This window comes from Pan troglodytes, chromosome 11 (assembly GCF_028858775.2).
Source record: "Pan troglodytes isolate AG18354 chromosome 11, NHGRI_mPanTro3-v2.0_pri, whole genome shotgun sequence".
NCBI lineage: Eukaryota > Metazoa > Chordata > Mammalia > Primates > Hominidae > Pan > Pan troglodytes.
In genome coordinates this window covers 77,163,486-77,189,978 of record NC_072409.2, presented here as the reverse complement: position 1 = coordinate 77,189,978, position 26,493 = coordinate 77,163,486, and the positions used below count along the sequence as shown (strand labels likewise).

Below are 26,493 nucleotides of genomic sequence, written 5' to 3'. Positions count from 1 at the left end.
CCAGCTAGTCAGGAGGCTGAGGCAGGAGAATGGCGTGAACCCGGGAGGCGGAGCTCGCAGTGAGCCGAGATCGTGCCACTGCACTCCAGCCTGCGCAACAGAGCGAGATTCCATCTCAAAAACAAACAAACAAACCAAGAAATAGCTTTTCTCTTGATCTTTTACTAATTTATTTGTGTATTTATCCATTGGTTTATTCACGTCACTCTTGAATTTGTATTCTATTCAATGGTTTATACTCTATAACTTATTTTGATGCTTAAGTTGTCTCAAATGTGGCAGCTCCTTTAAGCTGACACCCATGCCTTTTTCAGCTTTTTTTTTCCCCTTTGTCATAACAAAATGATCCAGGCTCATCTTAAATTTTCTCTGCCACATTTCTGGAATCAGCCATTTCTTCAAGGAGTCGTGGTTTCTTTTTTAGCAGAGAATGACAGAAAATGGTGTTTAGAAGCCCAGATCTGCAGGCTATTTACTAGGGTGTCATTGCTTCTAGCCCTCTCAGTAGTCAGCTAGGAAATATGTGTATTTGTATCTCTCTCTCTCTCTCTCACACACACATACACACACACAGTCTCTCTCTTCTATGTGTATTCTACAGTTATCTATTATGTATATTAAAATCCATGAGTTCATGTGGATACCTCCGTTTTTAACCCAGCACCACAGGGTTCATTACAGTCTTCCTCCTTCCCACATGTATAACTCTTTCCTCAGTGAGGTCACTCCTACTCTCCTCACTGTATTTACATATTTGCTCATTCCCCAGTGTGGAACCAAGCTTCTAACCCAGTGGTCATTCCTTGACCCTATCCCTGCAGATCCCCTAGTCCCAGCTGCCCCAAAAGAAGGGAAAAGAATCAATAAGTGTTATGTTAAAGAAAACAGAGATGAAGATAAGGAAAGGAAAAGAGAAACGAAGAGGAAGCTACAAGTTTTACAGAAGAGAATATTTTATTTTTCTTTCTTTCTTCATTAATCAATTTATTTATTTATTTTAGAGATGAGGTCTCACTTTGTCACCCAGGCTGGAGTGCAGTGGCATGATCATAGTTCACTGCCACCTCACATTCCTGGGCTCAAGAGATCATCTCACCTAAGCCTTCCTAGTTGCTGGGACTACAGGCCACCATGCCCAGCTAATTTTTAGTTTTTTTGTAAGAGACAGGGTCTTACCATCTTGTCCGGGCTTGTGTTGAACTCCTAGGCTCAAGCCATCCTCCCATCTCCGTCTCCCAAAAAGAGGAGGGAATATTTCAAATATCACACTTTCTCTTCTCCATACTTTCAGAAGTCTTGCTGAAAGTAGGATATAAACTGAAGGTGAATGACATATCCTGAAAAGTCTCACAAATACAGCCACATTTGGAGAGAAATGAAGGGCTGAGGTAAATTTCCAGAGAGAAAATAATCTAGAAAATGTTTTTGAGAAGTACAGAGTACCTAGAAACCAGTGTTTGATGTCAGAGTATCAGTAGGCAGGGGAAAAAGCTACAAATTTCCAGGGGTTATTACTGAACTGTGGGAGGCATCTGAAGCCTGCAGATATACCCTCCATGCTTCAGTGTGATGCCTGGCACAGGACATTTAATAATTCTTGAAGATAAAACAGCACAGAGAATGGCCAGTAAATCAGATACAATTCAACAGATCCCTCCCTTGAGCTCTTAGATTATGGGAAAAAATATTGATAGGATGACCAACTCTAGTCCTGCTATTGCAGTTCAGAAGGGACAAGAAGTATGTGTCTGATTGTGAAGAGATGAATGTCGAGAAGAATTCAACTCCATTCCATATAAATGAATTAAATGTCTGGACAGACCTGCCAGACAGACCTGTGGTGTAGACTTACACTACAAGTATAAACAATGTTTCAAAAAGCACAGAAACAGTGCAAACATACTGAGAAAGAAAAAAAGAAGACAGGAAAGAAAGAAAGAAAAGAAAGAGAGAGAAAGAAAGAAGAGAGGGAGGGAAGGAGTAGGGAAGGAAGGAAGGAAGGAAGGAAGGAAGGAGTATAAAAGCCAGACTGAATGGGAGGGAGGAAGGGAGGGAGAGAAAGAGGGAGGGAGGGAGGGAGGGAGGAAGGAAGGAAGGAGCCATCTGAATGGGATGGAGGAAGGAAATTAACAGAGAACACAAGGAAAGAAAAATTTCATAAGAGTTTCACACTATGGGAATAATATAAAAACCAATTCAGTAAAATAAGAGCTAAAATATGAGATAAACAGAAAAGATGATTTTTAAGGAAAAAAAATCAAAGACCTAAACAAAATCACAGAGGTAACAGAGAAATTGGAAATATCTGGAAATGGAGAACACAGCTGATAACAAATTACTGACATTGGGAAAAGCTTAGAATAATCATATTGAATGCATAGGAGAAGGACAAAGAGACTAAAGCCATTGGAAGAAACAGAAAAAATGTATGGGGGGCAAAGGAAACAAGTCAACAGTCCTAGATGCAGAGAATCCAACAAATGAAACCAAGTATTCAAAGCATAATAAAAACCATTTTTTCTTAAAAGAGAACAGAATATTTCGGTCAAAATAAGCATATTTCATTTTAGAAAAAATTAACAGAATAATTAACGCTAAGGCATATTCTGGATAAGTTTTTGAAATTGAAGGATAACATATCTGTCAAGAGCTGTGAAGAGTCTGAGATTTCACCCTACTTGCAAGCTAACAATTTAGCTTGCCACAGATTAATGGATGCTGATAGAAAACACAAAATTTCCGGGTCAGAGTTAAAGAACTTTACTGCTCACAGCACAGCATGCAGCATGAGTGTCAGAATATTTGCATTGGTTCCCCCTATCCCCAAATTTCACAGGGCAACACAATCCATCAGCCCAGGTGGATGCTACACACACAGTGGGTAGGTCTGCATCTCAGATGAGGAGCCCCCAGACAAGGGTCCGGGACTCCTTCATCAAGCAGGAGACAAGCCGGTCCCCCCACCTCTGGGGAGTGAGTACGCATCGATAGTGATGTTGTGTTCTCTTTGAACTACTTAGCTGCCTACACGACTGGCTACAGAAACTGCTTGGTATTAGGGCATGGAGATGCCACGCCATCTGGCACACTCGGCAAGAATGTACAGAGAGGCTCAGGCTCCTTGGTGAACCACCCCTCTCAGAAGTAGCCTCCACACATTGAGGTAGAACAGGAAATAAAAATACATTTAGTCTCAGACTCCTCCACGGCAATGTATGATGCTAGTGGATAAGAAACACTATTACAATTTTTCTCAGGGAAAGAAGATTTTTACTAGCTTAGTTGTGGTTCCCGTGCTACGCAGTACGTAGATCCTCAAAGAACCCTGGGCTTATAGTGCCACTGAGGTGGGGGAGCGAGGACTTGACCATGAAAGCCACCCATGAACGAAAATGCTGCAGGAAAGAGATTAATACACATTCGGTGCCATGTAATGTAAAACAGTATGTACAGAGGTCAGAAAATAGAGAGTGTCCAGTAATTTCCTACCACTATAGTTGTCTGAAGAGTATAAGGGCAATGAATAAATATCCCTTAGCATTCAGAAAATAGTTCATCTCATGATTGTTCTGGAAAAAATACAATAAATTGATAATAAATCCAGCCAAGCAAGTAATAAGTTAAAACAAAGATGATTCATTTTCTATAAACTAATGCTTCAGTAAGGAAACACAGATCTTCAGTACTGACTGTACCTTTATGGTATGTGTGTTTTCCTGATATTCGCCCGAGTCCTAGTACTGTCACTATTCTCTTCCTGGCAAGAACAAGGGCATCTGTCTACTCCTTTATAACCAAAAAAAGTTATTATGAAAATAAAGCTTTTTCTTGACACTACTTACTATCTCCGTGGCAGAGCAGTGGCCCCAGTGTATAAGCTGCTTCGGAACGTGGTCGGCCTGCGTCTGTCATCACAATCTGAGTGACTGGCAGGTGCTCCTTTTGGGAAAGGACTATTGTGTCACTAGTCCTAAAGAACAACAACCGAAACCATTAAAATTATTCTGATTAACATACGGGCAAAATTAACTCTGATGTCTTATCTCAATTTGAAACCAACATCATAGAGCTTAACAGAATACTTAACATTTTCAATATTTTGAGAGCACAGAGACTACCATGAGTCTAAATCAGGGATGGGCAAACATTTTGTGTAAAGGACGATACAGTAAGCTATCTTAGCTCAGCAGGCCATGCAGCTTCTCACAGCAACTACTCAACTCTGCCACCAAAGTGTGAAAGCAGCCACAGACACACGCATGGCTGGGTTGCAATAAAAATTTATGGATATGAAATCTGAATTTCATACAAGTTTTACATGACATGAAATATTCTTTTCATTTTTCAACCTTTTAAAAATGTAAAGAAAACATTCTTAGCTCACTGCCATGCAAAAACAAGACTAGTGGTCTGGATTTCACCCAAAGCAAGAGGTTATCAATTCCTGACCCGTTTGCCAATTCCTGATCTAAATGATTACAGAGAAGAAAGGGGAAAAATCAAGAAGGTAACTTCCCTTCTAAAATTGTCTTAGAATAATATCTAAGTGATTATTCGTTACAAATAAAAATAGTAACACTGGATTTAGATATTCATTTTTCAGAATATTAATTTATCATTATTTTTTAAAGTCCTTTTATGATTACTGGGTATTTCTTTGCTTGTTAACTTTGTAAATGCAAAATGAGTCCCACAGATTCAAAACCAAATACATACTACACCCTTATAAGTAATACATAGACTAATGAGTGTGAAAGTGGTCTGTGAAACACCGCTCCCAGTAGTTCAGGCAACAAACACAGTCCGGGCACAGTGGCTCATGCCTGTAATCCCAACACTTTAGGAGACTGGGGTGGGCAGATTGCTTGAGCTCTGGAGTTCGAAACCAGCCTGGGCAACATAGTGAGGCCCCGTCTTTACAAAAAATACAAAAATTAGCTGGGTGTGATGGTGCACACCTGTAGTCCCAGCTACATGGGAGGCTGAGGTGGGAGGATCCCTTGAGCCTGGGAGGTAGAGGCTGTAGTGAGCCATGTGTGCACCACTGCACTCCAGCCTGGGTGGCAAAGTGAGACCCTGTCTCAAAAAATACAAAAAAACAAACAAAAAACCCCACACACTCAGCGCTCACCTTTTGTCGAACAGACATTGTCCTGGGAATTGAGGACACAGAGTAAAAAATATATTTTAGTCTCCGCCTTCTGAAAGCACACAGCCTATTGAATACCATGAGTATTAATTATGTGACTGGGAAAATAAATGCACACGTCTGGGTCCAATACAAAGAGACCTGGAGGATCCCCTAGGGGAACCTGGGGTCCTGGTCTTAGCTATGCCACTAATTTTGTCTCTGGCCAAAATAAAGGCATTTGTCTACTCTGCTGCAAAAGTATTTTATTATATATGTGTATGTAACTGTATATGTAATAAATATTTGGCCAATAATAAATACTGCATATATGCATATATAATAAAATGCTTATATTTATATACTTTTGGTTATATTTTATTACATATATGTCTCAACTGCATGTATATTCTGATTTACAGACAAAACACTCTTAGTCCAGTTATGGTTAGAAACTCCACAGTATCTAGTAAATACTGTATTTTTTAAACTGCCCAGTTCTCAAACCTTCTTTTGTATGCATTTGTGGCAAAAGATCACAATAATTGATATTTCATCATTGCAACACTTTTGTATTTTCAAAATAAGGCTTTCTGAATTAAAAAAAATTAAATTGGCATGTCAGAGTTGTACATATACTGGGGGCACATGTGCTATTTTGATACTAGAATACAATGCTTAATGATCAAATCAGGGTAACTGGGATATCCATCACTTTGAGCAGTTATCCTCTGTGGTGGGAACATTACAATTCTCTTCTGGCTATTTTGAAATACCCAATAAATTACTGTTAACTATAATTTCTCTAGTTCTATCAAATACTAGAATTGCTTTTACTTAACTCGACTTTTGTACCCATTAATCAACTTCTTTTATGAAAGACTTTAGGTATCAAACTTTCAAATTGGAATATATAAAACTAAAATAAAATGGCTATATTATTTAAGATTATTCCCTGAAAAAATACACTTAATGGTAAAGAAAGCTTATTTCTAAAATTCAGACTAAAACCCTGTTGCTTTACCTAGTTAAGATTCTGTTATTCATTTTTATGCAAAGAACAGAATATGGATTATCTAAAGGCATCACCATTCAGCTTTAGAGTGGACTGATGGTAGACAAGCTAGAAATATGTCTCCTGCTGAATGAGGTAGGTCTAGGAAATTTTTTATTAATGTGGTAGCCATTAAAAATTGCCATTTCAACTTCTGTGATCATCATTTTAGCAAGATAGTCTAGTAGAGAAAATGCAATTTAATTATTTATGGAGGATGCTTGTATTTTAAAAGATCTATTTCACGGGAGCTCCAAGTTTCATTCCATTTTCAATACTGACTGTGCAAAATATTGAGAATGTGTAAATGAAATCCACATTTCAGTTTAATTAGGGCAGATACTATAATAAAATCTTGTTTTTTCAGTTGTTTTGGAAAGTCTGGTGTTTTCATTCTGAGCATAAAGATAGCCAGTGTTTTTCACCAGTTTCTTAATGTTACAGGCAGATTCCCAACCTTTGGAGATCAAAATAGAATACTCAGGATTTGTCATAGTTATCAGACTTCCTCAAAACTTCCTAATTAATAGGGACATCTCATTTTTCTTTTCTCCCTATTATTTTCTAAAGCTTATACTATAGTCTACACTTGGAAATAGTGCTTTCATAGGTACCATAATCTCTTGCAGCAGTATTAAAAATTCAGTAAGAGAACTTTCAAAGACTTTTTGCTTTTATTTTATATTTTATTAAAATTTTTATTTATTAGAAATTCCTACGGTTCTGGAAATTGTACTTTCCTAGGAAGTGTGAAAACTTCTAAAAGCTACTACTTATTACTTGCCAGGGAACTTTATTTAAGGCAAAGTAGAGCCATAAGTTTGGGAGGTTGCAAAGAAAGCTAAAAGGGAGAAATGTTGAGTCAACTTTTTAATTTTTTTTTTTTTTTTCTTTGAGACAGAATCTCACTCTTGTCGCCCAGGCTGGAGTGCAATGGTGTGATCTCTGCTCACTGCAACCTCCACCCCCAGGATTCAAGCAATTCTCCTGCCTCAGCCTCCAGAGTAGCTGGGATTACAGGCGTGCGCCACTACGCTCAGCTAATTTTTGTATTTTTAGTATAGACGGGGTTTCACCATGTTGGTCAGGCTGGTCTCGAACTTCTGACTTCATGATCTGCCCGCCTTGGCCTCCCAAAGTGCTGGGATAACAGGTGTGAGCCACCGCACCCAGCCCAACTGTTCATGATTATTTTGGGGGAGTAGGTCAGCAATAATAAAATCATTATGATCCACATCTAACCCACTTTAAAAATTTCTAGATTCTCAGTTTCTGTTTAATTGCCTATCTTCTGGCCAATTCAACCTGCATTAATTACTACAGCAATACAGTATGTCTTGACAGCTAACAGAACTAGTTTCTTCACTTTATTTTTCATCTTAAAAATTATCTTGCTTATCCTTTCATCCTTAATTTCCATATGAATTTTAAAACCAGGTTGCTGCAATCCACACAAGTAAAAACACTTGGCATTTTTTGGAATTTTGTTAAAATTACAGACTAATTTGAGGAGAATGTCAACTTTAAAAGAGGGTATCTCAACAGCAGCATTACTGATATTTGGGGCTAATTTTTTTTTGTTATGGGGGGGCTGTCCTGTGCAGTGTGGGATGCTTAGCAGCACCCTGATTTCTAATTAATAGACACTAATATAAACAACCTTCCTCTCTGTGTGATGACAAAAATGTCTTCAGACAATGCCAAATGTCCCAAGAGTCGAAATCACCCCAGACTGAGAACTGCTGCTTTAAGATACTGAGTCATACTATCCACGACAGTAGTGAGTCAATCCATTTATTTGGCTGTCCTTAATTCTCTTGAATAAGTTTTGTAATTTTTTCCATAAAAGTACTGCAGTTATTCCACAGAACTTTACATTTTTGTTAATATTGCAAATAAAATTTTTCTAGGGGTGTAATGGTAATTATTTTATGATTTTATAGAAATCAGTCAGTATTGAGATACTGACTGACCATAAATTCAGCAAACTTACTGAACTCTCATTTTTCCTGATATTTCTTTATATTATTTTCGATTTTCTATGTAGGCAATCATATTATCTACAATATCTGCCAGGTTTGTTTCTTTTCCAAACTTTTTATCACTTACATCTATTTTATTTCCTCTTGTGTCTTTAACTGACACACGCATGAGCTTTTAAAAATTATATATTATTGATTACAGTTAAGAATATAGTTTCCATCATAATTCCATAAAATTTGTTAAGATTCCATCCATTTACAAAATTTTTTATACTTATTCAACAATAATGTATAATACATTCTATAAAGAAATAATTTTTCCTTACTAAACGATATATGGCTGCTATATCAAGTTTGTTAATTATAATATTAAAATATTCTTACCTGCTTCACTTACTCATTCCCAAAAATGTTATGTTAATTATTCCACTGTTTTGGGTGTCAATTTGCCTTTGCATATTTGTTAATTCTCTCTCTCTATATATATACACACACACATATATATATACACACACATATATATATATATACACACACATATTTTTTTTTTTTTTTTTTTTTTTTGAGACAGAGTCTTGGTCTGTCGCCCAGGCTGGAGTGCAGTGGTGTGATCTTGGCTCACTGTAAGCTCCGCCTTCCAGGTTCATGCTATTCTCCTGCCTCAGCCTCCCGAGTAGCTGGGACTACAGGCACCCACCACCATGCCTGGCTAATATTTTTTGTATTTTTAGTAGAGACGGGGTTTCACCTGTGTTAGCCAGGATGGTCTCGATCTTCTGACCTCGTGATCTGCCCGCCTCGGCCTCCCAAAGTGCTGGGATTACAGGCGTAAGCCACGGCGCCCTGCCACTTCTTTATATATTTTAAACAATCTGATGATACACACAAGTGTAGTGAGATCTTTCTAGTGAGTTTATCTCAGCATTAGATAGAGTTCAAGTTTATCCCTAACAATGCTTTTCATCTTTGTCTGACATAATACAGCTATATATGCTTTCTTTTGATTTGTATTTACTCGGTATATTTTCTATTCTTTTAGTTTCAACTTCACTGAGTGCTTATATTTTATCTTTTGTAAACAAGCTATAGCTTCTTTAAAAATACAATATGATACAATCTAATGTCTGGTTTTTAAATGAACAGAGTTTACTCGTATTTATTATGATTATTTGTACACTTGTATGCATTTAAACCATCTTATTTTATGCTTTTTATTTGTGGTTACTTTTAAAGACTCTAAGATAATCACACAAAAGTCCTATTTAAATTCTTAAGTAAAATAATATTACAGTTACATGTGTCATCATTATATTAGCAAAACAACTTGTGGATTTTTGCAGACAGCTGAATTATATGTTATATGTATATTTTAGAGAATATATTGGTCTATTTGAACATAGTCCACTATACATTTATACACATATATTGACTTGCAGCATAGTTCAATATTTTAAATCATTATAGTGCCTTTTAAATATATTTGTTTTTATAATAAATCTTTGGCATGTTATAGTTATTTGATAGAATATTCTTACTGTGCCTGAGGAACTGTCTGATCATAAACTTTTTTTAAAGTAATATGCTTTAGACGAGTTGCTGATTACAGGGACAACTTACGGAAAAATGGCGATGGTTTATATTAACAATACTGCCTGCCCCATTAACGGACATATGCCTGAAAAGACTTAAAATAGCTTTCACTTTACTTTCATTCCCAAATACTATTTTTATTATAAACTCTCCACCAGGAAAACCTTACTAGGCACACCTCAGTAATAGAAAATAAGTAATAAAGACTAAGATTTATGTTCTTATGTCTACACCTTAATCTAAATTATTACAATTATAAATCTTTTCATTTCATGAGACTGGTAAATTCCATTTTTATAAACTGAAAAATCAATTTTATTTGAAAAATTAAAATAGAAATTATAATTTCCCACCCCCCCACCCCCACATTTACAAAACAATCTACAAGAGTTGGGATAGGATTTCAGAATGCTTATGGTCTTACTGTTGGATAGACCTGTCTACTGGAAGCTGCAAAGTAAATAAAATAAGGTTAAAAAGCAAATGACTCCACAATGCTCCCTTCTGAATGTAGGAGGGGAGTTAATTTTTAAAACCTGCTTCTCTCCTAAATTTTTTTCCAAATGAAAGCCCAGGGCTTCTGTCACACCAGTGCAGTCCTTGACGGTGCTGAAGTGACATGGCTAAGGGTGTCAGAGGACCTGCACCCACCTCAGTTCCTCCCATTCCCCTCCTCAAACTCAGTTCATGGGAGGGTCACTCAAAACAGGTGGCTCCAAGTGATACGTTCCTCTGGTTACTGCCCTAAGCATATGTGAAGTCTACAATAAAGTATGCACTTAATACTAACAGAAGGTTCTGTAACAAAAAAACAGTTGACCAGCCTGGCCAATAGTGAAACCCAGTCTCTACTAAAAATACAAAAATTAGCCGGGTGTGGCACTCGGCTGTAATCCCAGTTACTCAGGAGGCTGAGGCAGGAGAATCGCTTGAATCCGGGAGGCGCAGGTTGCAGTGAGCTGAGATCGCACCACTGCATTCCAGCCTGGGCGACAGAGAGAGACTCTGTCTCAAAACAAAAACAAAACAAAACGGTTAACATTCTTCGAACTAAGTTATAAAGCCACTAGCATATATGCCATTCTGGCTTTCTTGTAATAACCTGCCAATGCTCTCCTCTCTGACCTGTAGAGAATGGGGGTGGGGACAGACCAATGAGCTGGAGGTCTTCTGAACAGCCAGCAGCTGGAGGGCTGGAGCCCTCACAGGCAGGAGCCCCTTGTGGAATGGAGGAAATGAAAACCTCTAGGATTGTTAAAGATGTCTGTCAAAAGATTTAAAGGTCGCTGTTTGTCTCATTAGAGCCCAAAGCTAACACACATCATTACATTATCATACCAGACACTTTAAAATGTACATCATACAAAATATTGTACAAAACCATTTTAACTGATGGGAAATTACTTCAGACCTGAAACTTACTGGTGGCCAGATTTGAAACTATGGATCTGATCTGTTCCTGTTACTCACTGCACTAAAACTGCATTCATTTTTAAGTAAGAGAAAGTTGTATTAAGATTGCATATCAAAATATTCAAAAAGAGTGTCTCATAAATCTGTATGATCATTTTGTAATTTTGAACTTGAGGAAGATTAAAAATAATATCTATGTAAATGTATAGTATGTATTCTATAGAAAGCTCCAGTAGATTCAAGTGAGTTTTCCCAACTTCACAATATTTTTTAAAGTGATGCAAAGTAGACTTTTTATGCCAAATAAATAAGTGGACTACCATGCAGGCCAAACAACTCAATTTTTAGGAATCAAATTACTGCTTAGATTAGCTATTTTATGTCCAAATCAATTATACTGACACCTGGATTGACCATTATGTTTTTTATTTATTAATTATTATTATTATTATTTTTTTGAGGTGGAGTCTTGCTCTGTCGCCCAGGCTGGAGTGCAGTGGCGCGATCTCGGCTCACTGCAATCTTTACCTCCTGGGTTAAGCAATTCTCCTGTCTCACCCTCCTGAGCAGCTGGGACTACAGGCACACACAGCCACACCTGGCTAATTTTTGTATTTTCAGTGGAGACGGGGTTTTGCCACATTGGCCAGGCTGGTCTCAACCTTCTGACCTCAGGTGATCCACCTGCCTTAGCCTCCCAAAGTGCTGTGATTACAGGCGTGAGCCACAGTGTCTGGCCTAAGTTTTTTTTTAAAGCACGTACTCTACATGATCTAGTTGTTTTATGACAATGCTTTTTAAGTTGCTGACATGAACCCAAAGGTTGAAAACATTTACATATTACAAATAAAAAAAAAAGAAAACCAATATGCATTTCAAGAATAACCTCAAAAAGAACTTCTGAAAAAGAGGCATTGCAATCTACATGAGAAAATTGTTTCTGCTCAAAGGAAAGCTTACAAAATAATTTTCAAATTCCGGAAATTCTATGTTAGTTGTTTCAAAGTATGGTCTACAGAACAGTTGGTGCTTGAAGCTTTGCTATTGCACTGAAGATTTCAATGAGTGTGGGAAATTGTTGCTTCTACAAAATAAACACAGTCCTTTTATGCAGGACCTCTCAGAGTTTCTTGTTTTAATGTTAATTTCTAAAAGAAAGATAGAATATGCAGCATTATATCCCAAATCAATTTAAGACAAAGATTTGGAGGAATTTGCTTTTTGAATTGCCACAGGAATCCTACGTTAATTAATTAATTAAACTTCGCAGAGAATGATATTTGATTTCCAGTGAGTGGAAAACTTAACAGCTGTTTCTCTTTTACGAAAAATAAAAAACACATTATATAGTACTCACAATGAACTAGTAAATCTTTGGTCATAAAATTTAATCCTTAGATTAACTGATCATATTTCATCAAAACTTGTATTTCAGCTTGCTTGAACATACTTTAATCTAGTTACCTTATTGTACCAGCTTGTCTGACATTTAATTAACTATGCATAATTAAAGAATAAAAACCACATTTTTGTGCAGGGAAATCATGTGGAAATCACCATTCATTCCGGCCAGCATCACAGTTGCAGTAATACTGAGAATCAATGCAGTTCCCCTCTAATCCACAAGTACACTTTTGAGCATCAGGCAGAGAACCTCCCCAGTAAGTGTGTGTTTCATTGGTTCTTCCAACCCACCAGCTCAGTGGGGTTCCATCTGAAAGACAAGTATAAGAAAGATGACATCTACTTTGTCCCTCACTACCACCCTCCCCATATAGCGCCCTTTACTCCCAGGTGTAAAGTGTGTGTGTGAGAGGCAGAGAGAGAGAAAATGAAACTATACTTAAACACTTGTATTTTACCTCTGAAACGTTTCTTTAAGCCTAACCAATGTTTTTCCCCCAATATTTCAATATCTAGGCTTAAATGATTCCATCTATTTTTCTTCTATTAGGAATCAGTCAGTTGCATGTGATACATACTTTCTATAGAAATAACATTCAAAAAATTCACCATTAAAATAAATACCAGAGTAATTTGCAAACTAAAGATAAAATTGATTTGAAATTATGAAATGTTCATTGAGAAAGTTTAATATTATACAAAGACATTGATTTATCTCATCCCATCTTTTTGCTAACTACCTGTATATTACACATTTGGAAAGATATGGTACTCTCTGTCAGTACTTACTAATTTTTGGAGGTATTTGTTTTTATTGCATTGGATGTCCTGACTCTTTATTTGGAGGTTAAGGAATGACATTGATAGGCTTTTCTCATCTCTGAGGTTAGAGATTTCTCATGCGAAGAAACAAAGTGCCCTGGGTCAACTACAGCTCTGACGAGTGCGCCTCCTTCTCAGCACTGACAATGATTAAATGATAGAGTCAGACACTAACTCAGATCTATAGAACTGCATATTAGGACAAGGGATGCTGCCAGGGGTTGGGAGTGAAGATTGGGGTGATGGACTGACTGCACATCACAGTAAAGTTAGGATAATTTAAAAAGCAGGTGTCAGGCCACCTATCTTAAAAAAGGAAGGGGGTCAGGAGCCACAAGTTGCAGTCATCACAGATTAGGCCATGAGGAAAATGAAATTGGATTAACTCAACCAGTTTTTTAAACATGCTTGATCATGTGGTGCTGTTTTTCAAATTTCAATAGGTTGTTACCATTGGAATATGAATCGAGATCTGGAACTTAGCTTCTACCTTACTGCTTATTACAACTCAATTATAACTCATTCATAGATAAGATCTCTGCATTCATTACCACCATCACTATCCATCACCTGCCCCTCTGCCAAAAAAAAAAAAAAAAAAAAGCAATCTGGGAAAATTTAAAGAGGAATTAGTACCAGGAATCTTTTAAAAATGTGCTAAAAGCTTGTCACTACAACGTAAAAGTATTTTTAAAAATTAATACACTCTTCTCGGAATGCCACTTTAAAAGTTACCGACTTCACCATTAAACTGTCGCAGATTAAAGAGCAAAACACTCATTATATCCTAATATACAAGTGTAAATTTACATCTAAATCTCCCATATTCCCCATAAAGTAGTAAAAATGTATTTTTTTAGAAACAGTAACAAAAAGATGTAAGTGGGTGAACTTCTAGACTGATAAAAGATCTTGTAGACTTGTCTATCCCTGCTATTTCCACCAAGTATAATGATAGATTCTGGAAATAATACAGAAGACAACCGAAGAGAATTCTGAAAGGTAGAAAGAGGAAGCTTAGGACCCCAGGACTGGAAGATACAATAACATAACATTTTAAAAAACTCTGAATGGGCTCAAGAATAGAGTGAAAAGACAGAGGACAGAATCACTGAACTTGAGGACCCATCAATAGGCTTTATCTAACCTGACCAAAAAAGAGAAAACAGACTGAATATAAAAAGAACTGAGCCATAGGGTCCTATCAGACAATATCATCCGAATCTCAAAAAGAGAGAAGAAAGTGTGCTGAAAGAGTACTGAAAAAATACTGGCTGTAAACTTCCCACATGTGGTGAAAGCCACAAACCCACAGATTTAGGAAGTTAAGTTTAAGTCCAAAAAAGGATAAACCCAAAAATATCGACACCAAGATCCATCATAATTGAACTTTTTGGAAACAAAACAGAAATCTTGAAAGCAGCCTGAGAGAATAACACATTACCTGCCTGTAAAAGAACCCTAATTTGAATGATAGTAGATTACTCATCTGAAATTACAGAACCAGAAGGAATGGCATATTTTTTTTCAGGGCTTATAGAAAAGAATTGTCAACTATAAATTATATATCCAGAGAAACTATCCTTCAAGAATAAAATGGAAATAAAACCTTTTTAGGCCGGGTGCGGTGGCTCACGCCTGTAATCCCAGCACTTTCGGAGGCCGAGGTGGGCGGATCACGAGGTCAGATTGAGACCATCCTGGCTAACACGGTGAAACCCCGTCTCTACTAAAAATACAAAAAATAGACGAGCGTAGTGGCGGGAGCCTGTAGTCCCAGCTACTCAGGAGGCTGAGGCAGGAGAATGGCGTGAACCCGGGAGGCGGAGCTTGCAGTGAGCCGAGATTGTGCCACTGCACTCCAACCTGGGCGACAGAGTGAGACTCCATCTCCAAAACAATAACAACAACAAAAAAAAACCTTTTTAACACAAAAGAAAACTAAAATAATTTGTCGCTAGCAGACATTCCCTAAAGAATGGCTAAAGGAGGTTTTTCAAAAAGAAAGGAAATTATAACGAAGGATTCTTGGAACATCAGGAAAAAATGAAAAGAGAAGAAATATGGATAAATATAATAGACTATTCTTATCAATTTTTGAAATGACATATGATAATTGTCACAAAAATTGTAATACCATATGATACTCAAGACAATGATATTTAGAAGTGGGGTAGATAAAGGACCCAAATAGACATAAGGATTCCATATTTCATTATGAGAGTGAAGATATTTAAGTTGACTGTGGTAAGTCACATATGTACACTATAACACCAAGCAACGAGTAAGAAAATTATAAAAATTACCTTAAATTTAAATGGTTAAAATATAACAAAAGTTAGACGTTGGCAGAATCAACTGAAAAAAAAAAATAACACAACGAGAAATTTATAAGAAACTCACTTCAAAATAAACATAGGCAGGTTAAAAGTAAAAGGATGGAAAAAATACACTGCAAAAATTAAATTTGAAAGAAAGCAGAATGGCTATCTCATAAAATAGACTTCAGAACAAAAATACTAGAGCAGGGACATTACATAATGATTTTTTAAAAAATCACCAGGAAGACATAAATGTATATATGCAAGAAACAATACACCCTAAAAAAAATGAGGCAAAAATTGAGACTTCTGGTTTCCAATCTGATATGACGTTAAGAGTCTGGAAGTCATCACTCCCATTCTCACAACAAGAAAAAAGCTGCACTAACTAAAAATAAACAGTTCTTCTTACACAGTTAAAGTCATAGGGCAAACATTACTCCTAAAGCTGCAGAGACAAGTGAAAACAGCATCACAGCTAATGGAGCCAAAGCAGATGGTGGAGTCTGGTAAAAGCACTTACAATGTAACTGACTAATTGATGGATACTGGCAAGGACAAGCTACAGAGATTGAAAACTCCTAGAGTGGGGGATACGCCTTAGAGGGTCAACACACCTTCAAGAGTTTTATCTCCAGGAAGAGCCCCATCAAGTTCTCAGAATAAAGATAGGAAAAAAATGTTCTTCTGTCTCCAGCAGGGGGAGGGAAGGAGAAAACATTTTTGAAATAAGCGCAGAACATTATGTTCTCCTTAACAACATTCTAATCCCCCAAAAAGCTAGTTTACTAGAGCCTAAACCACCTAGGGGAATGGAAATACCCAGCACCAGCCCCCTCTACCCTTCTTTTCTTACCCAAGGGAAGGGGAAGGAAGCTGAGAAGCACTCTGAAGGTCACAGTCCAGGAAGACAGGTTCTCTAAAAGACTGACCTAATCCTAAGAGTACAGGATGCTTCTGGCCGGGCGCGGTGGCTCACGCCTGTAATCCCAGCACTTTGGGAGGCCGAGGCGGGCAGATCATGAGGTCATGAGATCGAGACCATCCTGGCTAACATCCCGTATCTACTAAAAATAGAAAAAAATTAGCCGGGCGTGGTGGCGGGCGCCTGTAGTTCCAGCTACTCGGGAGGCTGAGGCGGGAGAATGGCGTGAACCCAGGAGGCGGAGCTTGCAGTGAGCTGAGATGGCGCCACTGCACTCCAGCCTGGGCTACAGAGCGAGACTCTCTCAAAAAAATTAAAATAAAATAAAAACATTTAAAAAAAAAGAGTATAGGATGCTTCTCCTCTCCCCGCACCTTATCATCAATCACATCAGTACATTACCTGTATAGTAACAGGAGATTAAAAATGAAAGAGCTGTCAATTTTAGACCCTATTTAAGACAGAGTCTCTAGGAAAACTCAAAACGGAAGAAAGAAAAATAAAATAACCTTAGAGGAAATTTTGGCCTCTGACACCACAGTTATGCAAAGAGCAAATTCAGCCTAACTACTAACCAGATAAACATAAAACCTTATATTAAAGGCTTCCTTACCTCAGTTCCTTTGCCAATACAACATGTCTGGCTTTCAACAGAAAATTGCAAGGTATTGTTTGGCTAAAGCCAAACAATACAGTCTTATGAGACGAATCAAGCAAACATGCAGATATGACAGATTTGGAAATATCAGATAAGGAATTTGAAATAATAATCAATATGCTAAGGGCTCTATGTTGAAAAAGTGGGCAACATGCAAGAAGAGATAGGTACTATAAACAAAGATATGAAATCTCAAAGAATCAGAAGGAAATACAGAGATTAAAAGTAAAAATTGTAGAGTGTCTTTGATGGCCTCATCAAAGTCTGGGAAGACTGGGAAGTGCTGAGGAAAGAATCAGTGAGTTTGAAGATATGTCAATAAAAATTTTCCATTAAACACAAAGAGAAAAAGAATGAAAAATGAAACATAATATCCAAATTGTTGGACAATAATTTTTTTTTTTTTTTTTTTTTTTTTTTTTGAGACGGAGTCTCTCTCTGTCGCCCAGGCTGGAGTGCAGTGGTGCAATCTCGGCTCACTGCAAGCTCCGCCTCCTGGGTTCACACCATTCTCCTGCCTCAGCCTCCCGAGTAGCTGGGACTACAGGCGCCCGCCACCACGCCCGGCTAATTTTTTGTATTTTTAGTAGAGACGTGGTTTCCCCGTGGTAGCCAGGATGGTCTGGATCTCCTGAACTTGTGATCCGCCCGCCTCGGCCTCCGAAAGTGCTGGAATTACAGGCAAGTGAGTCACCGCGCCCGGCCCTGTTGGACAATTTCAAACGGTGTAACCTGTGTAACCCATAATCGGAATACCAGAAGTAGAAGGAAGAGAGTGAGAACCAGAAGAAATATTTAAAATAATGACAGTTGAGAATGTTTCAAAATTAATGACAGACATGAAACCATAGGTTCAGGAATCTCAGCAAACACCAAGCAGGTTAAATACAAAAAAATCCACACCTAGGCATCTCATATTCAAATTGCAAAAAATTGAAGACTTTCTTAAAATTAAAATAAAATCTTTTAAAAATAAAATCTCGAAATAAACCAGAGTAAAATAAAACAGCTTACCTACATAGGAGCAAGAATGAGAATTATGCCAGATTTCCCTTAAGGAACCATGCAAGCAAGAAGAAAGTGAAGTGAAATATTTAAACTGTTGAGAGAAAACACACACTAATATAAAATTCTATATCCAGTAAAATTATCCTAAATAGTAAAGTAGAAATAAAGACTTAGATAAACAGAATTGAGGAAATCTTTCTCCAGTAGACCTACCTTGCAAGCCATGTTAATAGAAGTTCCTCAGAGAAAAGAAAAACAATATAGGTCAAAAACACAGAAATACATAAAGAAAGGTAGGAGCATTAGAGAAGAAAAAATTTAAAATAAAATCTAGTGTCTTCTTCTTAATTGATGTAATAGGTAACAGCTCTAAATAATACTAACAATGTATTGGGTGATTATGGCTTATGAATAAGTAAAATGAATGATAATAATGTAATACAAAATAAGACAGAAGGATTGGAAATGCTGTGTTATAAAGTACCAGCACCATTAATGAAGTGGAATAGTGTTATCTGAAAGTAGATTGTTATAGTGTATATTTCATACTCAAAGGCTACCACTAAAATAATTACCAAGAAATGTAATTAATATTCTAGGAGAAGTGAGGATATGGAATCATATAAAATGCTCAATTAAGACAAAAAATGTGAGAGGGGAATTCAGGAAAAAAAGAAGAAACAAGGGCAACAAATAAAAAAGAGTTACAATATGGCAAATATTAATCCAAGTATCAATAATCACTTTAAATATAAACACTCTAAATATACCAATTAAGAAAGCAATGGCAACAAAAGCCAAAATTGACAAATAGGATCTAATTAAACAAAAGAGGTTCTGCACAGCAAAAGAAACTACCATCAGAGTGAACAGGCAACCTATAGAATGGGAGAACATTTTTGCAATCTACCCATCTGACAAAGGGCTAATATCCAGAATCTACACAGAACTTAAAGAAATTTACAAGAAAAAATCAACCTCATCAAAAAGTGGGCGAAGTATATGAACAGACACTTCTCAAAAGAAGACATTTATGCAGCCAACAGACACATGAAAAAATGCTCATCATCACTGGCCATCAGAGAAATGCAAATCAAAACTACAGTGAGACACCATCTCACACCAGTTAGAATGATGATCATTAAAAAGTCAGGAAACAACAGGTGCAGGAGAGGATGTGGAGAAATAGGAACACTTTTACACTGTTGGTGGGACTGTAAACTAGTTCAACCATTGTGGAAGACAGTGTTGCGATTCCTCATGGATCTAGAACTAGAAATACCATTTGACCCAGCCATCCCATTACTGGGTATATACCCAAAGGATTATAAATCATGCTGCTATAAAGACACATGCACACATATGTTTACTGAGGCAGTATTCACAATAGCAAAGACTTGGAACCAACCCAAATGTCCATCAATGACAGACTGGATTAAGAAAATGTGGCACATATATACCATGGAATACTATGCAGCCATGAAAAAGGATGAGTTCATGTCCTTTGTAGGGCCATGGATGAAGCTGAAAACCATCATTCTCAGCAAACTATCACAAGGACGAAAAACCAAACACTGCATGTTCTCACTCATAGGTGGGAATTGAACAATGAGAACACTTGGACACAGGAAGGGGAACATCACACACCGGGGCCTGTCATGGGGTGGGGGGAGAGGGGAGGAATAGCATTAGGAGATATAGCCAACGTAAATGATGAGTTAATGGGTGCAGCACACCAACATGGCACATGGATACATATGTAACAAACCTGCATGTTGTGCACATGTACCCTAGAAATTAAGGTATGATAATAATAAAATAAAAGACTGAGACTGTCAGAGTGAACAACAACAACAAAACCTATGATCCACCTACATGTTGTCTACTGAAATCCTCTTTAAATATAAAATAGCAGGTAGATTTGAAGAGCTAGAGAAAGATATACCATGGTAACACTAACCAAAAAGAAAGCCAGAGTATCTAAATTAATTTTAGACAAAGCCAACTGCAAAGCAAGGAAAATTATCAGAGATGAAAAAGGGCATTACACAATAATAAAGGGGTCAATATAACAAGAAGATACAATGATGCTTAATGTGTATATACCTAGCAACAGAAGAGTCAAAATATATGAGGGGGAAACTGATAGAACTGCAAGGACAGAGAGACACATCCATTATTACCACTGGAGACTTCAACACCCCTCTATGAGTAAGTGACAGACTCAGCAGGAAGAAAATCATTAAGGATAGATTTGAACTGAACAGCACCATCAATCAACTGGATCTAACTGAATACTTTAGAATTCAATTAGCGTCATAGAATATTTTATCTAGACACTGCAGAATACACATTCTTCTCAAATACAAATGCACAATTCATTAAGTTAAACCACATTCTAGGCCACAGAACACTTTACCAAATTTAAAAGAATAGAAATCACAAAAGGCATGTTCTTGAATCAGAATGGAATTAAACTAATAATAGCAGAAAGAGAGCTGAAATATCCTCAAATACCAAAAAATTTAAAAACACATTTCTAAATAATAAAACATGGTGAAAGAGAAAGTCTCGAGAGAAACAAAATTTTTTAACTAAGCCAGTAATTAATAACCTTCCCAAACAGAAGGTACCAAGCCCAGATGATTCACTGGTGAGTTCTATCAACATTGGAGAAATAAATGATACCAATTTTCCACAATCTGTTGCAGAAAATAGAAGCAGAGTGACTATTTCTTAACTCATTCCATGGGCCAGCATTACCCTAATACCCAAACCAGCAAAACCTTACAAAAAAGTAAACTGCAAACAAATATCTCTCTTGAACATGGATGAAGCAATCCTTAAAAAATATTAGCAAATTGAACCAAACAATTTTTAAAAATAAACACCACAACCAAGTGGGATTTACTCTAGATATGCCTTTAACATTTGAAAATTAATTAATATAGTCTATCAGATCAACAAGCTAAAGAATAAAAATCATATGCTTTCAGTACTTTCTGCTCAATTTTTATGTAAACTTAAAATTGCTAAAAATATAAAGCCTATTAATATAAGAAAACTGATGGAGCAGAATGGAAAAATAAACAGATCCACAATTATAGTACAGATTTCAAAATGTCTCTCTTAGCAACTGACAGAACTACTGGACAAGAAGTCAGCAAGGATATACAAGATCTGAACAACATAATCAACCAACAGGATCTCATTGAAATACATACAGAATACTCCACTTAAGAATAGCAGAATATACATTTTTTTTTCAAATGCCCATGAAACATTTACAAGACAGACCATATCCCGGGGAGCCAAACAAACCTCAACATATTTAAAAGAACTAAAATCACACAAAGTATATTCTCTAAGCATAATGGAATCAAACTGGAAATCAATACCAGAAAGAGAAAAAGAAAATCTCTAAACACTTAGAAATTTTTAAAAATACACTTCTAAATAAGCTATAGGTCAAAGAATATGCTTCAAAGAAATTTATTAAAATACTTAAATGAAAATGAAACTACATGAAAAACTAAATGAAAGTGAGAATACAACATATCAAAATATGTGAAATGTAGGTAAAACTGTGTTGATAGGGAAAACGTGGCACTAAATGCCTATATTAGGAAAGAAGAAAGCCCTAAAGCCAATAATGTAAGTTCTTACCTCTAGAAACTAGAAAAAAAAATTAACTCATACAAGCTGCAGGAAGGAGATAACAAAGAGAAGAGATTTCAATAGAATTTGAAACAAAAATAATAGAGAAAATCATGAAACGAAAATCTAGTTCTAAAAAACAGTAAGATTGAAAAACTTCTATCAAGACTGACAGAGACAAAAAAAGATGAGACAAACTATGAATATGAGAAATTTAAGTGGATATCACTACAGATGCTGGAGACATCAAACGAATAATAAGAAAATACTATAAATAATTCTACACAAATCAACTTGACAATTCAGATTAATGGACAAATTTCTCAAAAAGTACAAACTACCACAATTCACCTAACATGAAATAGGTAATTTAAGTAACTGTAACTATTAAGAAAATTGAATTCATAATTTAAAATTACTGAAAAAAAAATCTCTTGGCCCAGATGGTTTTACTGGAGAATTCTTTTTGTTTTGTTTTGTTTTTGATTTTTATTTTTGAGATGAAATCTCGTTCTGTTGCCCAGGCTGGAGTGCAGTGGTGTGATCTTGGCTCACTGCAACCTCTGCCTCCCAAGTTCAAGCGATTCTCCTGCCTCAGCCTCCTGAGTAGCTGGGATTATAGGTGTGCGCCACCACGCCCAACTAATTTTTGTATTTTTAGTGGAGACGGGGTTTCACCATGTTGGCCAGGCAGGTCTCGAACTCCTGACCTCAAGTGATCCATCTGCCTCAGCCTCCCAAAGTGCTGGGATCACAGGCGTGAGCCACCCTGCCGGGCCTTACTGGAGAATTCTACCAAATGTTTAAATAAAAATTAAAGTCAATTTTACATAATCTCTTCCAGAAAACAGGAGACTAGAGAATGCTACCAAATTCATTTTATGTAGGCAGTACTGTCCTGATACTGAAACCAGATAAAGACAACATGAAAAAAGAAAACTACATATCAATATCTCTTATGAATTTGAATGCAAAAATATTCAATAAAATATTAATAAATCAAGCACATTAGAAATGTATTTTTTAAATTATACATTATGGCGAAATGGGAGTTGCCCTAGTTATGCAAAGCTGATTCAACATATCAACAGACAAAAGAAGAAATATAATATTTTAATACCAATTGACACAGAAAAGACATTTGAAAAAATCCAATGTCCTTTCAAAATAAAAACTGTCAGCCAACCAGGAATAAAAGGGAACTACCTCCACATAACATAGGAAACAAGAATGAATGCTTTTCCCCTAAGACAGGAAACAAGGCAAGGATGTCTGCCCTCACCACTCTAGTTCAACCTAGTATTGAAAGTCTAGCTACTGCAATAAAGCAAGAAAAATAAATTAACTCCCTACAGATTGACGAGGAAGAAATAAAGCTGACTCTACTTGCAGATGACATGATTTTCCATATAGAAAATCCCAAGGAATCTAAAAAAAAATTAAGTTCAAAAAAGAGCTTATTAGTATGAAACAATCATATTTCATATTCTAACAAGAAACATATGTAAACAAAAATTTAAAGCACAACAGCACTTACAATCAATCAAGAAACTAACTAAATGCCTAAGCATACTTATAAAACATATAATCTCTGGATGCTAAGAATTACAAAATGCTGAGGCAAGAAATCAAAGATCCAAATAAATGGAAAGATATCTCATGTTCATGTTCATGGATTGGAAGACTCAAAACAGTAAAACACAAATTTTCCCTTCATTGAGCTATTATGTTTAATGTCATTCCCATAAAAATTCTAGCAAGATGTTTGTAGACATAAACAAATTTATTACAAAATTTATACAGAATGAGGCAAGCTACAGACTTACTTAAACAATCTTGAAAAAGAAGAATAAAGCAGGAGGAATAACTCAACCCTGCTATACAGCTACCATGTTCAAGACAGTGTGATATTGGTGGAGGCATATAAATTAATGAAACAGATAAAGAATGCAGAAACAGACCCACCACACAAGTAAGTTCAACCAATTTTTAACACTATTTAAAATGCAATTCAATGCAGGAAGGATAGCCTTTTCAACAAATGGTTCTGGAGCAACTGAACATTCATAGTCAGAGTGAGAGAGAATCAACTCTCACATCTTATATAAAATGTGTCCCAAAATAGGGCATGGAATTAAAAGTAAAAGGTAAAACTATAAAACTTTTAGGAAAAAAATTCAAAAATCTTTGGAATTGGAATTTAGGGTTAGGTAAAGAATTTTTAGAATTGACACGATGTGTACAACCCATAAAAGGAAAATATGATAAACTGAATCTCATCAAAATTAAAACTTTTGCTCTAAAAAATTCCAGTTAAGAGTCGATGAATAGGCAAGCAACAGAGTGGGAAAAAATATTCGCAAATCACATATCCAACAAAGGGCTAGTATCTAGAATATATAAGGAACTGAAAATTCAACAATAACAAAAAAAATCCAAACAATCCAATTAGAAAATGAACAACAAAAACACATTCACAGACATCTATCTCACTGAAAACGATATACAGATGGCAAATAAGCATATAAAACATGCTCAATATTATTAGACATCAGGGAGACACAAATTAAAACCACAATAAAGATATTACTACACAGTTATCAGAATAGCTAAAATAAAAAATAGTCGCAACACCAAATGCTGATGAGCATGTGGAGGAAATGAAATCATACACTGTTGGTGGGAATGGTACAACCATTCTAGAAAACAATTTGGCAGCTTTTTATAAAACTAAGTATGCAATTACCATATATGACCCACCAATTGCACTTTGGGGCATTAATTCCAGAGAAATGAAAACTGATGTTCACACAAAACCTGTACACAATGTTCATAAAAGCTTTATTCATAATTGCCCCAAACTGTAAACAAACAACCCAGATGCCCTTCAATGAGTGAATAAACTCTGGTATATCCATGCCACCGATTGCTAATCAGCAATGAAAAGGAACAAATTACTGATATACACAATTATGCAAATGAACCTAGAGAGGATTACACAGAGTGAAAAAAACTCAACCACAAAGAGTACATACTATATAATTTCATTTACATAACATTCTTGAAATTTAAAAAAACCCATAGAAATGGAGAACATACTAGTGGTTATTAACGAGCAATAGAGCAATAGGAGGAATTCTTTTTTTTTTTTTTTTTTTGAGACTGAACGGAGTCTTGCTCTGTCGCCCAGGCTGGAGTGCAGTGGCGCCATCTCGGCTCACTGCAAGCTCCACCTCCCGGGTTCACGCCATTCTCCTGCCTCAGCCTCCCAAGTAGCTAGGACTACAGGCACCCGCCACCACGCCTGGCTACTTTTTTGTATTTTTAGTAGAGACAGTGTTTCATCGTGTTAGCCAGGATGGTCTGATTTCCTGACCTCGTGATCTGCCTGCCTCGGCCTCCCGAAGTGTTGGGATTACAGGCATGAGCCACCGTGCCCGGCCAATAGGAGGAATTCTTGTGCTGATGGAAATACTGTGTATCTTGACTGTATGGATGTCAAGATTCCGGCTGTGATATTGCACTATACTTCTACAAGATGTCACCTTGGGGTGGGGGAACTGCTTAACGGCTACTCGGGTTCTCTCTGTTACTTCTCACAAGTGTATGTAAATCTACAATTATCTCAAATTTTTTTTTAAAATTATCTTTTCAAAAGAGGAGAAATAGGGAAATTCTCACTGATGGGAGTAGAATATTCCATTTCTTGTGTTATTTTAGCCCCTAGCCCAGTAGTTTCCAAAAGATCACCTGGGGATTTTTTTTTAAAACAATTCCAAAGCCAAGGCTACACTTCATTCAACAGCAATGAACTAACAAATAATTAAGTTTTGTAATGCCAACTTTAAAAAACTGGAGAACTGGGAAGGAGAGTTTCTTACTTACTGAACTTACGTAAGCTATCTCATTTATAAAAGAAACCCCATGAGATCAGTACTACAGGGTCCATTTCATCAAAGAGGAAACAAAGTCTGAGAAAGATTAAGGAATGGCCTAAATTTCCACAGCTGCTAAGTGACAGACTTAGCACTTGAACTTCAAACTTTGAATGCAACCAGACCTTTGCTCTTTCTACTAGACCAAATTGGCTGGCAGGCATCCAGGGGAGAGAGGGATCACCCTGGGAAGGGACCCAGATGCGGACTGCACAGGTCTAGCACAGTGGGTAAGATTTAAGAGTGTGAGGGCCGGGCGCGGTGGCTAACGCCTGTAATCCCAACACTTTGGGAGGCTGAGGCGGGCGGATCACCTGAGGTCAGGAGTTCAAGAACAGCCTGACCAACATGGTGAAACCCCGTCTCTACTAAAAATACAAAAATTAGCCGGGCATGGCGGCACCCGCCTGTATTCTCAGCTATTCGGGAGGCTGAGGCAGGAGAATCGCTTGAATCCGGGAGGGGAGGGGGTTGCAGTGAGCAAAGATCGTGCCACTGCACTCCAGCCTGGGTGACAGAGAGGCCAATCCAGGCAGAGGAAATGGTCTGGCATATTCCAGGGGCTGATTGGCCAGACGGATTAGGGAAGGCAATGC

The 26,493-nt window shown here is 36.9% G+C and overlaps 1 protein-coding gene across 15 annotated transcripts in view; it reads right to left on the bottom strand.

Annotated features, from left to right (window-relative positions):
• The window catches only part of CNTNAP3 (contactin associated protein-like 3), a 237,260-nt gene that overhangs the window by 36,198 nt on the left and 174,569 nt on the right, over positions 1 to 26,493 (bottom strand). For 9 of the 15 annotated variants that reach the window (XM_054658840.2, XM_054658842.2, XM_054658848.2 and 6 more), the window contains 3 exons: positions 12,725 to 12,881; positions 3,843 to 3,970; positions 1,177 to 1,299 (listed from right to left, as the gene is read on the bottom strand). In XM_054658840.2, the coding sequence (XP_054514815.1) occupies positions 1,177 to 1,299; positions 3,843 to 3,970; positions 12,725 to 12,881 (408 nt within the window). The remainder of the gene's footprint in view (positions 1 to 1,176; positions 1,300 to 3,842; positions 3,971 to 12,724; positions 12,882 to 26,493) is intronic. The other 6 variants (XM_054658845.2, XM_054658843.2, XM_054658844.2 and 3 more) reach the window with 2 other exon arrangements.